A 17,753-nucleotide genomic window follows, 5' to 3' on the forward strand; every position below is an offset into this window, starting at 1 on the left:
ATCTATAGACCTCACCTCCAGCATTCTCATTAAAATATCCCGTCCATTGCCGTTCTCTTGCTCTGACTTTGACCGGATGCAGTCTACCAAGTTGAGCAGCAGTTTGCAGGACATGGTCTGAATGTTACTGGGGAGCGACTCGTCATCAATGTTCTTGGCAAAGAGCTGGACAGCTAGCGACAGATCTGTCAGGGGCAAATTCTGACGGACATGGTGAACCAGGTCTGCAAGTGTGCTGTAGGCCAAGGGTCTGGAAAAAAGCAAATGCAAATTTATGACTTCGAGAGTGACAATTTCCCATGACTTATTAGTCATTGTGATAAATTAACTTCACTGACTATGTGCCTGAAAAAAGTAATGTCAATTTAAAACCAAATATAAAGACGAGCTTTTTCTATAAATAATGGCTATTCTGCTGGTGCTTTTCTATTTTGTCATCCACAGAGGGCCAAGGATGTTCTCATGTCAATCTAGGTGTGGATGTACAGTCTGCCAGCCCTCTAGAGATGCATGTAAAAAAGAAAATTTGACAGTAGGAGCCAAGTTGTAGCAGTGAAGCCAGTTTTCATGATAAAATTTGGCAGCAGGGCAAAGTGCCTGATTAATCTGTTGAGGCACTTAATGTGTGCCAGCCTGAGCAGTCATCCATGAAGGAAGAGCGTTGCTGACACCAAGGAGTTCAAAACAACCAGGAAAACATATTAAACTTACCTAAGAGTCTCCCGGGCAGTGTAGCCAGATCCAATCAGAATGGTTTCATCAAAAAGCTTGTCCATACATGGTATAAATTCTAGAACACAACAACAATATAATTTATTGGGATGGTTCTAAAGTTTTGATTGTTTTAAAATTATTGTCCGGATTAGGATTCCTTTTCCTCCTTTCCGAAATACATTTTCACCCTTTGTGCAGATTATCATAAGCGCTTTTCTTGTAATGAATAAAAGCACAGGTGCAGAAGGGACTCGGCAGAAAATCTTCTAAAAAGCAATGCTTTGATGCCATTTCTACTGCTCACCAAATACAAATACCGCACAAAAAGTGCAGTCCTAACATTCTTTAGAAGTGTAAAATCTGATGGGATGAAACACGGCTTTGCAGATACATCCAGCATGCTAATGTTTAACCAGTGAAAAAACCCATCAAATTGTACTGGTTTAACATAAAATTTTGCTAAACTGGATTCACAAAACATTAAATGCAACCCCCTTTCGCTATTCTTCTTCGCAGCAGGTGTTTGCTGGGGTGGATAATACATACGGCTACGGAGGTCAGTGGTAAGGATGTGCTTGGCTGCAATGAGCAGCTCTTTGCGGAGGTGAGCAGTCTCAGGGGGGCAGTTGGACAGCAGCTGTAACATGCCCTTCACCATCTGCTGAGAAAACTTTGCCACCAGGTCCTAAATGAGAAAGCACAATATAGTAAGAGACTTTAAAATAGAATGTCAAATTTTGAGCCAGTACATCAAAACCTTCTAATCTGACTTAAACCAGGCAATGTGACCTTTATTCCAGAGAAAAGTGCAAACTGACTCCTCTACCAGTAGCAATCTTGGTAGGTTGGAAATAATTATTTGCCATAAATGTTCTTTTATGTGTTAAGACCCACTCTTAATTAAATATTTTTTTCAACATTCCTGCTATAAGTGTGATAAAAATAAAAAAAAACATTTTCAAAGGAAGCCGCTTGGGTCCATTTTTACTGTTCAGGCTGGATAGGTAAACTTTGTATTCCAATTTTATTTTTTAAAGTACCTGCAACATTTGTTGTCTTCATATCACCCCCATTTCTTTATGCAGGTGGGGTATAATATTGCAAATTGCTTTGTGAAATAAATAATACGGTAACACTAATCTTTTCATCATTTTCCCATATGCAATGGAAAATTTGGAAAAAGAAAAGATACCTTAAAAATAAGTATTTATAGGACAGATTCACTGAACTCAACTTCAGGGAATGAAACAGCATACGGGCATGAAACATGTGTACCTGGTAGATTCGAATGATGTAGGCCAGAAATGACAGAGTCTTGATCTGTGCTGCAATGAAGTCTGCATACAGCTCCTTGTTAAAAAGCTTGTGTTGTCTGCAAAAGAGAGATGACATTTTAGACTATTACATTTTATATAAAACTCCTGTAAAACTGATATGATTTAATTTGTTATTTTTAAATACATTATCTTCTAGATAATATATTTATTTATGTGAAGGAGAGCAAATTCACCATACAAATTCAACTCACCTGGCCTGAGGAGACACCTGGAGCATGATGGTGTTCATGATGAGAGGCACAAACTCTGACACCACATTGTGAATGTTCAGCTTATACAGCTACAGAAACAGACAGAGACAACCTCTGTTCAAAAAGAACTGACACAATTTTGTTACATCTTATTATAAATATGGGGATTTATTCAGCTAATTACAAGTCACTAAATACCAGTAGTATTTCCAAAAATAAGTGAATGTTAATCTGTGTAGCCATTTCTTCAAAGGTTTGAGTCTTGTCAAAGCTTCACAAGTACAGTATTTACCTGATACATCAGGACAACTATGATGGGCAGCTCTGCAAGCACCTTCAGAGATAATGACCCTTTTGGTATGATTGTGTGCTGTAGGCAGAAAAACAAATTAAAGACACAAATGTACATAAACTGCATTTATTAATAAAATCATTTATCACAAACTATAACATGAATGTAGGTCAAAAAACATTTTTATGGAAATGTTTACAGCCCTACTTTGTTATGATGTACATATTATGCTTTTTCTGTTTAGATGAGGGGTAATGTGCTACTTTAGAAGCTACTGTAATATACTACTGCCCTCTTGTGGTTACAGACAGAATATACAATTATGCCTGAGATTTCACAAACTGTTGACTTACTGTTCGGGTTTCACTGTCTTCTCTCTCGGGTGCTGTCTTAACCAAAACCGATGTGATCATTCCGACCATTTCTGGGGATGGAACTGTGTTCTCTGCTATCACTTGTGGGTTCTCAAAGTACCTAGCCTGGGGAGAGTACAAGAACAATGGTCAGTAGTAAGAACTAAAGATAGCAGAGTAAAGAAATCAGTGTCAACATAGTAAACAATAGCCAAACACATATGTAACAGTTATCTAACTCACAACAACTTTGGGAAGATCCTTATAAATCTGCTTTACAAAGTCCAAGAAGTGATGGATCTGAGAAGACAGTTTAAAAAAGTTAATAAAGCTCTCATCGTACCAAAAAAAAAAACAAAAAACATTTACACAATTGGAATAAATATCAACATTCAGCCAGGTTACTAAAATTATTAGTCATCATTTCTATATAATTGCCTGCTTTAACTAGCGAAAACAAGTGTCAGCCTCAAGCAGTGCAGCTGCTGTTGGACATTCATTTATTCAACCAAGTACCAGTAAATGGATTTTCAATAGAAAATTCCTCACCTCCTGAGAAATTGGAGGTCGGAATTGTTTGTGTAGCTCAATAATAATACGGAGGCAAATCAACACATTTTCCTCACTTTCAATCTGTCAAAGAAAAGGAAAAATGTTAGCAACTGACATAACAGTAACCAACAACCCTCCCCAAAAGAACAGCAAAAAAATGCAATACAAAATTACTCTTCTAGAAGAATATCTATCTACATATCTACCTCGAGGAAGCGAAACATCACAGACAGGATGTTCTTTGTATGTGGACGAAGGTGTTCATTTGTTGGAATTCGGTGGATTATTTCCAGCACCAGTTTCCTCAATTGCTGAAAAAAATACATAATATATCAGAACAACGCTTTTTTTGGAACTCCTAATGGATCAAGAAGATTCAAGGCTCAATTTTAGGTTGTTGGATAAATTTCAACACAAATTAATTGAAAACCATTATTGCTATAAACCGATAATTTGTGAGTGTAGGAAAACAGGTTGTTTGGGACAGCACACCTGTGTAGGTTTTTCCTGAAGAAATTGCACCTCTCCATCCTGAAGAAATGTGAGGAATCGGGGGATTATGTGTTCCAAGAAGGTGGAGTATTGCGGTGAAGATGTCACGTTCTGAAATTGATAAAACACAACATACTTTATGTCATCTATTTAATTCCACATAACCTGCAGTTATCCATTAGTGTTAATTATTATAGAATTTATCTTTGCATTTCAAAATACCGGTAGTTGGATTTAGTCTTATTTCACCATTAAAATACTTCCTAACTGTAAAAAACATACTTCTGAAAATTGAATAAATGTTATATTGCCATATAGCAGTGACCAAAAAATGCAAAGCCACTGTGAATTATCACATTTACCTCAAAGTTCTCGCTGACCTCCTGCATCATCTTTAGCTTTGTTTCATCAGCTGAAAGTTGAAGGAAAGAATGTTGACACAGATTAGGCCTGCTAATGAAACTGTCATACTTCTCACAAACAATTACCTGTGCTCAGCAGGCATTCTCAGATCTTATCAGTTTTGCTTTCAGCATCCAGTTAAATCAAAAGGTACATTTTGAACATGAACACACATACACACACACAAAGACACACACAAAAGTACCTCTGACTGGACTAAAGAATATCGCTCTCATCACATTACCCATGCTGAGCACAGGTACAATTTTAAAGGTATTTTCTTATTAAACACAAACAATTCAATGCATTGAAAAATTGCATGTAAATGTATGTGAATGAAAAACATGTTCTTTGAGAACATATATATCAAGTTCTGAAATTATATATATAAAATGTATATATAAAAAATCATTTAAACATAAAGAAACAACTTACGCGTGTTTGTGTCTGTGAGCGCTGCCACAAACTGCAGGTACTTCTTCATAAGTGTAGTCTGGTCCACTACCGTGGGACTGGGGGCCGGCACAGAGGCCATGGCCGCACCTGGGACAGACGGTGCTTTGAAACGGAAAAGAGGCAGACTGTTGCACTGATTTCAAAGTTTTCTCATATACCCCAAATAATAGTATTGAAAATAATATTTTCTTTTAATTTGAATGCTTGTGCTTTTAAATGGATGTTATTCTGATATTCTGATAGCTAACACAAACATGCCCCATTACAGACGCACAGTGATGACATCATTTGAATACGCCAGCGATCACAATTTTTGCAACCCTACAGTTTACTTAATTTAAAGTGGCTTTTCAGTGAAATTAGCAAGAATGCTAATTCTTCCTAAACATTTATATGAGATAACGACTAATCTTTATAAGATATCTGCATATTCGTAGAATATTCATTTGGAGGAATTCAAAATGTGGTTCGTGAGCTACCATTCCCTTTCGAAAGAAAGAGCTCAAACCACTCTCAGCGTTTAACGGTGTTTAACAGCATGCAACTAGCCATGTGCTAAGGAAATACATTTTCTTACATCAAACGTGCTGTAAAATCTGCTCCTGTGCATGAGGAATGGCCTCACAGAGTGTATAACTCAAAGCAAACCACTTGAACTCACCCGACTGTAAAGACAGGGAAACGTCCCTCTGTGTCCGCGGCGTTCGCGCGGCTGCTCACAGTTTGCGGCGAGAAGAGGTGTGGGATATCCCTCCGCGTATTTACCACCGTATAATATAATTAATATAATTATAGACTTTAAGAAGTTATTTTTGGACTTTCTTAAATACAGAGGACATTATTTTAAAAAACCTTGTCGTAAACAACCCTTATGGACTGAAATGGTTGTGTTATAAAATCAGCGGAGTGATACATGATAAATGGTCGTACTATGTGTAAGACCATCGCTTTCGATGGTCTTGTAGCTCCCGCAGCAATTGCAGCCAACTGCGCATGAGCGTTAGAATCCAATGATTTATAAAAAATCATGGCGAATTATAATTATTTGTAGTTCAGTCTTTGTAAAATAAACTATATTTTCTATATATAATCGTGTTTTGTTACATAAAAGATTATCATTACAATTTCCGATCCCCTTGTTATGATTGTGCATATATCTGTCAGACATATATATTAGATGTTTTGATGATTTTGGGTTTTGTTGAATGTTCTTTGTTAATGAAGCTGAATAGAAATGTATTGAACTGGTATTTTAGCAAAACCCTTTTCGCCGCTAGGTGGCAGTCCTTCAAGAAGACAACAGGCCTGTACAGTGAGTCCTACAGTGTGTCGAGGTGGTAATTGCCGAAATGAACATGGCATCAGTGCACATCATAAACTACGGAATGATATTGCAATATTTTCACCCAATTATGTTACCAAATGCTGGTGAATAATGCAAAGATCCCATTTGATTTTTTTAAATGCCAGATTTAAAATAAAAAAAAGTGATGGAGGATTTGAAAAATGTGAATACAAAGTAGCAAAGAATACACTTTTGTAATGTGGTGGCTATCTGATTTTGTGTTAAAGGTTCAGATATCTGTAGTTAGCAGCACAAAATGCTAACTGCCAAAATAAGTTGTGGCTACTCTAAATCGTACTCATCCATTATACTGTGAATCAAAATACAACAGAAACATTTTTTAGCTTTACTGCAAGTAGAAAGTACCACACATATCTGTTATCAGTTGTCTGAAAAAGAAAACAATATGCTGTAGTCATATAGTCAGAAGGGTGTCTTTGTTTAAGTAGGGTTTTTTTATTATCGCTTCAAAGAAGGTGATCCAGTGGTCTCAAGTTTCCCTTGCCCGGATGCGGGTCACCGGGGCCCCCTCCTGGAGCCAGGCCTGGGGGTGGGGCACGTTGGCGAGCGCCTGGTGGCCGGACCTCTGCCCATGGAGTCCGGCCGGGCACAGCCCGAAGAGGCAACATGGGACCCCCTTCCCGTGGGCTCACCACCTGCAAGAGCGGCCAAGGGGGTTGGATGCATTGTGTTTTGGGTAGCGGCTGAAGGCAGGGACCTTGGCGGTCTGATCCCCGGCTGCATAAACTGGCTCTAGGGACATGGAATGTCACCTCTCTGGTGGGAAAGGAGCCTGAATTGGAGCGCGAGGTTGAGAAGTTCCGACTAGCTATAGTTGGCCTCACCTCGCCGCACAGCAAGGGCTCTGGAACCAGTCTTCTCGAGAGGGGTTGGACTCTCTACCACTCTGGAGTTGCCGATGGTGAGAGGCGACGGGCAGGGGTGGCAATTCTCGTTGCTCCCCAGCTCAGTGCCTGTATATTGGAGTTTACCCCAGTGGATGAGAGGGTAGCCTCCCTTCGCCTTCGGGTGGGGGGACGGATCCTGACTGTTGTTTGTGCCTATGGCCCAAACAGCAGTTCAGCGTATCCACCCTTTTTGGAGTCCTTAGAGGGAGTGCTGGAGAGTGCTCCTTCTGGGGGCTCCCTCGTCCTCCTTGGTGACTTCAATGCTCACGTTGGCAATGACAGTGTGACCTGGAGAGTTGTGATCGGGAAGAACGGCCCCCCTGATTGGCAGACCAGGGTGGTAGTCCTCCAGTCCCCCTTTTTAAGAAGGGGGACTGGAGGGTGTGTTCCAACTATAGGGGGATCACACTCCTCAGCCTCCCTGGTAAGGTCTATTCAGGGGTACTGGAGAGGAGGGTCCACCGGATAGTCGAACCTCAGATTCAGGAGGAGCAATGTGGTTTTCAGAGTTTGGTCTGCATTGTTGGCAGTAAGTCGAACTCGTTTCCAGTGAGGGTTGGTCTCCGCCAGGGCTGCCCTTTGTCACCGATTCCGTTCATAATCTTTATGGACAGAATTTCTAGGTTCAGTCATGGTGTTGAGGGGGTCTGGTTTGGTGACCTCAGGATTGGGTCTCTGCTTTTTGCAGATGACGTGGTCCTGTTAGCGTCATCGGCCCGTGACCTCCAACTATCACTGGATCGGTTCGCCGCCGCATTTGAAGCGGTTGGGATGAAAATCAGCACCTCCAAATCCGAGGCCATGGTTCTCAACCGGAAAAAGGTGGAGTGCCTTCTTTGGGTCAAAGAGGAGATCCTGCCCCAAGTGGAGGAGTTCAAGTACCTCGGGGTCTTGTTCACGAGTGAGGGAAGAGCAGGAGATCGGCAGGCGGATCGGTGCGGCGTCCGCAGTAATGCAGGACAAAGACCGACACAACCCAGAAACTCCAACAAAAATGTGGCATTACAATAGTTTTAAATATAGATAATCAAATCTAATTGAAAGGTGCCCATTCTTTTCTCTGCTTAGCCTGTGAAGAGAACACCTGTGTCTCATTCTTCTGTTTGCTAATAGGTTTCAATCCATATTTCTCTGTTTCACAGCTTCTTACTGCCATAGATTAAATCCAGTGTAAAAACACTGAAAGATGAGGTATTTGCTTCATTGAACGTCAGAATAATCTAAAAGGTAATCTGACATGTAATGTGGCATTCTCATTCTCCTTCTGCCTTTGTTCACTAAGTAATAATAATCTGCTAACCGATGTTTGGCTCAGGCCTTATTGCACTGCCCTGTTCATTTCATTAGTGGAGGGTTTTCTGGCAGGGGCTTTGTCTGAAGGTGTGGATGACACTCTGGGTCTCTGTCTTTTCAAAACCTACTCATCTGTCCATTAGTGATGTGTTTTCTATGAGCACTATTGTGACTGTTGAAGCGCTGATGAAGCCAGATGGACTCTGCATCATTTCTCTTGAAAGAAATGAAAATACACTTTTCATACACTCAGACCCCGGCTGACTCATCTACAACCCTGAAACCCATTTATACACATTAAATATATTTTTATCAATACATCAAACATATTGCACATATGCAGTCTGCAATGTAAGACAGTATTTGCAGGTCAGTTTGTACCCTTGTTACTGTAAATCTTAATTAACAAGACAAAAAAAAACATGATGTAATTCAAAGTTATTTATCCATCCCTAGAGGCTGTTTTTTAGTGAAATGCTGTTTTCTGTGTGTACTTGTTCCTTGTTTCCCAGAAACCAGAAAGGAAGTGTGATGTCACTGTAAAATATTTTGTTTCACAGAGGGGGGGGGGGGGGGGGGGGGGGGGGGGTGGCGAGCCTATCACCAACAAAGGAAATTGGCTTTGCTGGGCTTTGCCAAGCTAACAAAGCTTCTCTGTGTACAGTAAATTGAAGGAGTCAATGCTCGTTTACTTCTGCCAGGGTCCTTTGTTTCTTCTTTTTCAAGTTCATCTTCAAATCTCCTTCTGCCTTCATGCCCCCCCCCCCCCCCCAAAAAAAAATATATAACAGTAATCTTTAGCATTTATTTGGATGTATAACAATTTCCATGTTGCTACATTTTCAAACAATTATGTGGTTTCATGAATTATTATTATTATTTGTAAAGAAAAGTACTTTGACCCTGGACTCGTTTGGTTGAGGAGACAAATGATTTAGACAATTGGATAGATTTTGAAACTCAAAGCCCTCAGCTAATGAAGGGATTATTAGAGTAATTTACTTATTTGTAAAGTGCACTCAAAATAAATCTTTGTAAGGTTAAGTTTTAACATCTCCAAACTGTCATTAAGGGCTTCACTTGACCTGAATATACATGGTTGATATAACTCTGATCAGGGTAACAAATGTCTTTCAGAACTTATTTACAGATCAGATTTCAAACAAAACAAGATTTTTGATTGGTCCTTTAAGGTGTGTGTGTGGCTGTGATACACAAATTCTGATGTTATCATTGCTGGCACAACAGTTTTGGAACAAAAGTTCCCATCTCCCCATAATAAACCAGAAATTGACATGTGACTGAAACCAGAACTGATTGACTCAAGCAGGGCTGGATGGATGTCACACTCAAAGCCCAGTGGTCTACCTTCCAGTGTGCACACCAGGGTCCATTGACCTTTTGCAGACAGGCAGCTGACTAATTGTTTACCAGCAGATCCTGTTTCTCCAGTGCTTCCGTTAATGAACAGTCTCTGTGGCATTTTGGCTTTATTCCTTCTTTAAAAATCGGTCCGCAAATAATTCAAAGTATCTAAAATAGAAATATTGAAATAATATAAATATTTAAAAAATAATTGAGAAAGAACATAACAGAACCACTCAGCACAAAAAAAAAGATCCTACAGCAAACGCACAGAACATGCAACACACAATACAACAAAATAAACTTGTGAAATGAACTTCTCTGCAAATGACATATCTAGAAATCGCCCCTCTTTTGTTATTCGGGCTGCGTATGCTGATTATTGGAGCTGTAAGTGTCAGAATATTCACACAGAGCAATAACTGCAATGACGTTGGATTGAAGAGGACAGACCGACCTGATGGTAGTGGCAACCTTTGTTGTTGAAAACAAATCGATTTCTCAAAAAAAAAAAAATTTCAATGTTCAATAATGCCTGACCCAGCTGACCTGTGACGCCAGCTTACACAGCCAATGGGGTAATTTCCAGACACCTTTTTTTGGTAATCTTCTTTCCTGAGAGGAGCTGTCTGATCAGCACCGCGCTGTGCGCTCTGCCGGGGCCAGGAATAGTCCTGTTAACAAGCTACATTAGCCGAGCTTATCAGAAGTGAGTCATCCCTAAGTGAAAAACTAGGTGTTGTTGTTGGTGGTGGTGTTTTTGTTGTTCCAGTATGGTTTTTTTTTGATAAATTTGGTTGTTTTTGTACATCATTCTCACTTTTTTTTTAGCAAACCAAACTTCATTTTTTAAAGAGGTGTTAGGCAAATAGAGTGTATGTTTTCCTTTTACTTTCCATGATGAACGACGCCGTTACGCTCCCAGGTTTGTATGGATTGTTGTGTTTTTGCGCGCTTGGCTGCGGACGCTTCACGGACGCCCAGGCAGACGACGGAAAGCGTTACATATGCCGGGCAGTGCCCCTCAGCGGAGATGCCAGTTGTCCTGTGACGCTCCTGCCCGAGCTCAGCTCCGGGAGTCAGGAAGACGAGCTCAGGAACACCGTCATGCAGCTAAGGGAAACGATTTTACAACAGAAGGAAAATATGTCCAAGCAACAAGGCACAATCAACGAGCTGACCAAGAAGCTGTCCCTCTGCGCTGCCGCCGCGGACGATAAGAAGTACAACAAGGGGAGTTCTTGGGGCAAAGAAAGACAAAACACAATGGGAGATGTGCCTAGAGATCCAAATGACTCGGTAGAAAGTCTTGGAAAAACCATGCAGGCGCTCAAGGACCGACTGGAAAACTTGGAAGTAAGTCCATAATAATCCTTGATATGTATAGTGCCAAAACTACCCATAAAAGGACAACCGGTACGGATTTAGGATTAGGACGCCATGTCGACTTGGTCAGCAACAGGGCAGGACACTTTGAGATAAGTCGAAGACGCAGATCGTGGAGATCAAAGACATATGCAGGAGAGGGATTAATCGTTTAATTGGCCTTAAACTACTCATTACGCAGTGCGTGTAACTCGTCTTCTTAATAGGGCTTTAAAAAGAACGATATATATATTTAAGCAAACATGAGGTCTTTATAGTGTCTTAAATGGCACAGCCGCGTAATCAAATAGAATAAAATGGTGTGCCGTCTTTCCCTAGCAACAGCAGATGAGGGCCAACATATCTGGCGCCTCATTCCCCACCGAGCTCCGAGACCTGCTGCAGCGTCGCCTCGGGGAGCTGGAGAAGCAGCTCCTGAAGAAAGTCAGCAACCTAGAGGAGGAGAAAAGCATGCTGTCCAATGCCACTGCAGCGTACAGGCTGAAGACCGAGAGCACGCTGAACGCCCTGGTGGACAGGATCAGTGAACTGGAGAAAGGTCGGGCAACTCTAATCTATCTATCTATCTATCTATCTATCTATCTATCTATCTATCTATCTATCTATCTATCTATCTATCTATCTATCTATCTATCTATCTATCTATCTATCTATCTATCTATCTATGTCTGTCTGTCTGTCTGTCTGTCTGTCTGTCTCACTGTTTTCTCTTACAGGAGGCGGAGATTTTATGTCTCCAGAGCAGTTCAAGCTGTCCCTTCCTCAGAGGACCAACTACCTGTATGGACGTGTCACCAAGAGCCTCCCTGAGATGTATGCTTTTACAATCTCCATGTGGATCAAGTCCAGTGCCAGTCCTGGAATTGGAACGCCCTTTTCCTATGGTGCACCAGGCCAAGCGAATGAGATCGTGCTGATCGAATGGGGCAATAACCCAATCGAGCTGCTCATCAATGATAGGGCAAGAAATTTGATTTTTTTTTTTTTTAAATTTCCAAAGCTGATGAAGTTGCTGTGTTTCATCTGACAAACCCAGCGGCAGTCATTAATATGTTCTGGTTTTGGCTACAAGGTGGCCCAGTTGCCTTTGGAGGTGCGTGATGGGAAGTGGCACCATATTTGCATCACATGGACCACACGGGACGGCCAATGGGAAGCTTACCAGGACGGTTCAAAGAGGGGAAACGGGGAGAACCTGGCAGCCTGGCACCCCATCAAAGCAGGGGGAGTCATTATCCTGGGTCAGGAACAGGTACAGCGGTGCAGTCACCACACAAGAAACCATTTACTTAACATCAAAAACTTAGTGATTTTAAACTTCCCAGTTCTGAAAGTGACAATGACCTAAGAGATTTTGCTTAAGGAGAATTTGTCCATAAACAGGTTTATTCTTGTTGTTTACAACCTGTTTTTGGTCCTTACAGGATGTGGTAGGCGGTCACTTTGATGCTGGACAGGCCTTTGTGGGCGAGCTGAGTCAGGTGAACATTTGGGACAGAGTTCTGAAGCCCGCTGAGATCCAGTCCATGGCTAACTGCAGTTCTTACTTGCCCGGGAATGTCATCTCCTGGCAGGCCAGCATTGTAGAGGTGTTTGGGAGGGGGGCATTTAAGCGGCCCTTGGAGATGTGTCAGGACCGACTGCCCAATGCTTAAAGCTCATCCGTCTGCCTTGTTTCTATCCAGTTCCACCCATCCAGCAATTTTACTGCTGTATCTGCTCAGATGTCGTTCTAAGGTGGAGATTTCAATCCTTCTTGAATTCTATTTTGAAGGCTGGTGTCAACATACTAAAAAAAATTGTAATCCATCATTAGCAGTGTTGTTTGGGTAGACTGCTTTTGTTGTTGTCGTTTGTGAACTGGTTGTATTGTTATACTGTAACAGTCCGTTGTTTGATGTCTGCAGAAAAACTGTTTTTTATAGTATCTAATATCTGTAATCATCACAAATATGAGTATTTGTCAACCTTGTCTGGTGGCCTTCTCAGTGATATTTAAGTGCCATTATTTTTTTTTAATGTATAAAATACTGCCAATAAACGAGAATAATAAAGACAATCACAGCTGCAAGATGATTTCAAGTGTTTTTTTCCTGCCAGAGCTGTGACTGACTGAAACTCTTGTTTCTGTTGAACCATATTTGTCAAAGTTTGCCAAAGCAAGCAGAAGAAACACCAGCGATGAACTAAGAAGATTGGACAGAGCAGAACAACAACAGGTGTCCTGCGTAGCATTAGCAGATCTTAGCAGGTGACAGAGGCCAAAAGGTCACAACAGGCGATGGAATCAGGGAAGATTTCAAACAACGCTAGCTTCCCCAAACACAACTAACACAAATCAATATAGGGATGAATACCTTACAAAAATAAATACACATTTTCTGGTGTTGAATTATTTCTGAAAGAACATTTTTGTTCTCCCGTAAGAGCGGTCGGATATTTAGTGTGGAAAAGAAATCACACATTCCTTAGCAGTCTGGAATACAATGTCCTGCTGATCCAGATCATCATAATTAACATTGGGACACCTAAACAATCGGCAGGTCTTCACTAATCCAATATTCAGGCCGACAACTGACCTCTCCAGTATAATAAATGAGGTATTTTAATTGTTGAGAAATTACATGTGGAATGAGATTATGAGATTTGGTGAACTCTAGTGTAGAGATGTGAGTGCAATTAAATATTAATATTAATTAATTAAATAGCTTCCTTATTCAACTGGATCTCTTCTCGGTAATACTGCGTGCACACTAGAATGAATGCATCAATGTGGGATTTCTCCACAGATCTACCCACCTTGGCAGCCGTTGCTAATGGATTTTTCAAAAATTGCATTCCAAATTATTTGCAACGTTGATTTGCTTTATGTGAAAATAAGAATTAAATGTAAAAGTATTCAGTGTGACTCATTATAGCTGAAATAAATTATGAAAAAAACTGTTTGGATTTGAATTTGTCCTTTCTAGGTTACCATAAAAACCTGGGAAAACAGCATGATGGCATCCGTGAAAGGAAGCCCATGGCAATATCTTTATCTCTGTGAACAAAAACACAGATAAGCCAGGCAAATTTGCATTTTATATTTGAGGCTTAAAATATACACTTGGGAAATGTAAAGCTCAGCATAAGATTGCTGAAACATGTTTCATTATATAAAGCAATGTGATGTGCACCACTCTTAGGAGGGATTTAACAAGATATTTATAGCATAGCTCATTGATTAAACATGACATTTCATACTTGTGTCATCAATTTATCATGGTATCATTTTAAATGCCTCACTTCTGGCTGTCATCAAACACATGCTTACAAACAAAACTAGCATAATATTAAGACATTCACTAACACAATTTCTACATCATAATCTTGGAGATATTGATATTAGATATTTAAAGGCCCTTCAAGCTAAGCTGAGCACATTGGACATTCTGCTCTTGCAGCCCTGCGATAATCAAGATTAGAATTGGCTTGAGTGTAGTGGAACATGGCTCTTCAGTGCCGGTTTCCTTACTGCAGGAGTGGCTTCTTCTCGCCCTTCTCTATGTTGGAGAAGTTCAGATGAATCAAGCTTTGCTCCTCACTTTCCTTGGTCTTCAGGAAAAGAGCGTTACCAGAAGCAGCAATCTGCAAATATGTTGCCACACAGACATTAACCGCTAGACTTAGAGTCCCCAGTTTTTGCTGCACCAACATATGAATTTAGTCAAGTGACAGTTACGTTGGCGTTCATGCATCTCTGATTTCTGAGCACAGACAGCCTCCTGGTGGTCACATTTGAACTTTAAATCACTGATTCATTTTCGGAAGATTCAAAATCTTGTAATAATAGTCAAATAACCAAAAGAAAAGCAGGTTACGACTGTGTTAAATGTTGCCACACATTACCGATGGCCTCTGCTGATGACGAGGGCGGCAAGCGACGACTGTGATGAAGGAGAACGTGGCCACAAGAACGGCAGCACAGGACAGGATGAAGACGATGTGGTTGTCTGTGGTTAAAACGTTCCGGAGAAAATCAAATCATTTTCCATTTACAGTTTAGAAGGAAGGAAGGGATTTTAAGCAGCTTTTATTTTCATGATTTGATATATTTTCAATTAAATATGTCAGAAACCCCCAGATTATGGAGGCACGTCTGGGCTAAAAGGAAAGCTTGAACTCTCTGTTGGCAGGTATGAGATTACCACCTGCATGTTGAGAAAAGGGTCTCAATGACATCAAAGGTCACTGTTTCAGACACGTACATGAACTCTTCTGAGAAAACTTTGGATCAAAAAGGCAAATCAATTGAACAGAGTCATGTGCTGAACACACATATTATGTGTGGATTTTCCATTTTCGCTCTTAGTGTCTGAAACTAACTGTGCGTTAAAGGCCACGTTAGTGATGGTCGCTCCTCTATCCTCTGACCTCTTTGCTGCATTAGATACCAAAACAGACTTTTGATTCTCTTTTATGCCTCCCAGCAAAATCAGAAATTTACCGGTAATTTGATCAAACTCTACTTAATCACTCAGACACTAAGAAGATTCTTGAGAAAATTATCAAACGAACCAACTCATTTAGTTTTATTTTGATAGAATTAATATAGTGCGATAGTTTGGATACCAACATCTAATTATTTTCATTTGTGAAACTAGCCAGCCCTAAATATAAATATTTAAGTGAATTAGCAAAAACAATAACCATAGCTCTAATCTGAAAATGCTCTTTATGTTGAGCACTTTCACCAGGTTTTAAACTCTACAAAGCCCAATACAGGTCAGAATATACAAAAAGATCCACGCGTATCATTAGATACTCAAGCATTATTTCACCATGGCAACTGCTGATACTTGTTACTTTCTTTCTTGAATCATACCAGCAAAGCCCCCACTAACACCCCCTCCTGCATCCACTCACTGTTTCGTTTGACGCTGAGGCTGAAAGAAGTCTGCAGTTTGCTGATGTCGTTCTGGATGCTGATGTCTAAGCAGTGGACACCAGCAGAGGTGAAGGTGTGGTTCAGCCTCAGGGTGTTCTCATACAGCATGGTTAGCGTGCAGCTCCCTTTGGGGTCAGCCACACATTTGGGCAGAAAATGCCAGCACACCCACATGGGAGGACTGGAATCATGAACATGTGTTACCTGCGTTCGTCAGTTAAACTTTACATTGAGAAAATACTCTAACTAACTGACCTGCCATCAACGTGAACAGCCAGGCTGGAATCCTGGGACATCTCATAATCGGAGGGACCCTTCAGTTCAATGTTTTTGATGGCGTCTGAAAAATAGGTTTTTTTAAATTTAGTATTTCCTGATTAGGCAAAACTGTACTGAGCAACAAATACTGACACATTCCAGTGAGGAAAGTGGATTTGATTACAGACCCAGCACTTTCACATCCCTGGAGTAGACGTCTTTGAGGAAAGGTGCTGATTCATTCACAATGACTCCTACTTTCAGGCTCAGGGTGTAATTTCCTGATGCAGAGTAATGGTAGCGGACAACTGGCTCTGTCCCATGGATCACTTCTCTGCATCGGAAATCAAATCATGCATGCACGAGTCTCTATTGTTACTGCTGAGTCTATACAGAGTTTTACATACCCGTTCCCTAAATCCCAGGTGTAGGTGAACTTGGTGTCTGTGAAAGTCTTTTGCGGGTCATTAAGCTCAAATGTGGTCTCAGTGAGGACATCTGAAGCCAGTTCTCCAGTGTTCCTCACATATGTGGTATTCCCCTCCATCTGATAGAAAACTAGTTTCCCAGCAATATTTTCTATTTGGAAAGACAAAAAAAAGATTTATTGAGAGACATAATGTTATTTTAAAACAAAACCAAAACGGTCACCCTACCCAAATCTATCAAGGAACCCACGGTCGTGGCCACACCCTGGTCAACCTGGAGCAGGAGCATCGAAATCCAGATAATTTTTCCTCTGCAAGTAAAAGTCTTTAGTTTGGAAGTTCATGAAAAGAAGAAGCGCAATAAACATAATTATTGTTTTAGATGTTTGACGTACCTGTCCATGTCTGCTAGTCCTCACGCAGTAGCTCACCAGAGGACTTTGCTTAGAAGTCTGTCCAGAGTGGAATAAAAGTTCTCACAGTCTTCATCAGAGCATAACATCAGAAATTGCCACCATGCGTCACACACACATGCCTCAGGGAACCACAATTGGTCTCAGAGATTAATATTTTTTTTTAAAACCATCCACCATCTTGATTTAACATTCTTTTCATTGTTTTTCTCTTTAGACATAATAAAAGATTAATATTTATACTAATAATAACATTTTTAAATGCTGCAATTCAGTGGAACTTTATTAGTGCGATTGTTACAGCATAAAACCACAAGGGGGAGTTAGATTAAGAAAAACTCTTAAATCATTATTGAAGTGACTCGTGACAGGGATTAATATTAAATAAAAATATTAGAAAAATCATTTTGAATAGCAAGACTAACACACGAAGCTGCGTAGAAATTATTGTCATGTGTTGTCATGTGTTATTTCAATAAATAGCAAAGACATCTGATAAAACAAAGATGTTTAAATTCTTATTACATTCTTACTAAACACACGAATCGTGTCATATTGTGTGAAAGTCAATATGTGGCCTTCAAAGAGAGCTCTCTAAAGCTTTTTAGATGCATTTAAATTTACTCCACTAATTTTTGTCT

General features: G+C 40.4%; 3 protein-coding genes across 6 annotated transcripts in view; 1 reads left to right on the forward strand and 2 right to left on the reverse strand.

Moving 5' to 3' along the window:
- The window catches only part of trrap (transformation/transcription domain-associated protein), a 57,995-nt gene extending 52,464 nt beyond the window's left edge, over window positions 1-5,531 (reverse strand). For 2 of the 3 annotated variants that reach the window (XM_011604540.2, XM_003961496.3), the window contains exons 1-14: window positions 5,451-5,531; window positions 4,769-4,891; window positions 4,294-4,343; window positions 3,932-4,042; window positions 3,646-3,750; window positions 3,437-3,520; window positions 3,131-3,187; window positions 2,888-3,013; window positions 2,535-2,612; window positions 2,243-2,331; window positions 1,990-2,086; window positions 1,261-1,399; window positions 712-790; window positions 16-250 (exon numbers count right to left, since the gene is read on the reverse strand). In XM_011604540.2, the coding sequence (XP_011602842.1) occupies window positions 16-250; window positions 712-790; window positions 1,261-1,399; window positions 1,990-2,086; window positions 2,243-2,331; window positions 2,535-2,612; window positions 2,888-3,013; window positions 3,131-3,187; window positions 3,437-3,520; window positions 3,646-3,750; window positions 3,932-4,042; window positions 4,294-4,343; window positions 4,769-4,868 (1,350 nt within the window). In that variant the 5' untranslated portion in view covers window positions 4,869-4,891; window positions 5,451-5,531. Of the gene's footprint in view, window positions 1-15; window positions 251-711; window positions 791-1,260; window positions 1,400-1,989; window positions 2,087-2,242; window positions 2,332-2,534; window positions 2,613-2,887; window positions 3,014-3,130; window positions 3,188-3,436; window positions 3,521-3,645; window positions 3,751-3,931; window positions 4,043-4,293; window positions 4,344-4,768; window positions 4,892-5,366; window positions 5,385-5,450 lie in introns of those variants that run through there. The other variant, XM_011604545.2, reaches the window with a different exon arrangement.
- A 4,684-nt stretch (window positions 5,532-10,215) lies between these two features.
- On the forward strand, window positions 10,216-13,150 carry LOC101063188 (neuronal pentraxin-2-like). 2 transcript variants are annotated; one of them, XM_029851406.1, is made up of 5 exons: window positions 10,216-11,056; window positions 11,411-11,624; window positions 11,803-12,047; window positions 12,159-12,338; window positions 12,511-13,150. In XM_029851406.1, the coding sequence occupies exons 1-5, from the start codon at window positions 10,598-10,600 to the stop codon at window positions 12,739-12,741; spliced, it is 1,329 nt and encodes a 442-aa protein (XP_029707266.1). In that variant the 5' UTR covers window positions 10,216-10,597; the 3' UTR covers window positions 12,742-13,150. The 2 variants fall into 2 exon arrangements, with proteins under 2 accessions (XP_029707266.1, XP_003961544.2); XM_003961495.3 differs by having other exon boundaries at window positions 10,218-11,056; window positions 11,405-11,624.
- A 1,003-nt stretch (window positions 13,151-14,153) lies between these two features.
- On the reverse strand, window positions 14,154-17,183 carry tmem130 (transmembrane protein 130). Its single transcript, XM_003961494.3, has 8 exons — window positions 17,095-17,183; window positions 16,928-17,010; window positions 16,679-16,850; window positions 16,460-16,605; window positions 16,269-16,353; window positions 15,992-16,194; window positions 14,975-15,078; window positions 14,154-14,713 (listed from the first exon to the last, which is right to left on the reverse strand). Exons 1-8 carry the CDS (start codon window positions 17,100-17,102, stop codon window positions 14,597-14,599), a joined length of 918 nt encoding a protein of 305 aa, XP_003961543.2. The 5' UTR covers window positions 17,103-17,183; the 3' UTR covers window positions 14,154-14,596.
- Between the last annotated feature and the right edge of the window lie 570 nt (window positions 17,184-17,753).

This window comes from Takifugu rubripes, chromosome 1 (genome assembly GCF_901000725.2).
Source record: "Takifugu rubripes chromosome 1, fTakRub1.2, whole genome shotgun sequence".
In the NCBI taxonomy this organism is placed as follows: Eukaryota; Metazoa; Chordata; class Actinopteri; order Tetraodontiformes; family Tetraodontidae; genus Takifugu; species Takifugu rubripes.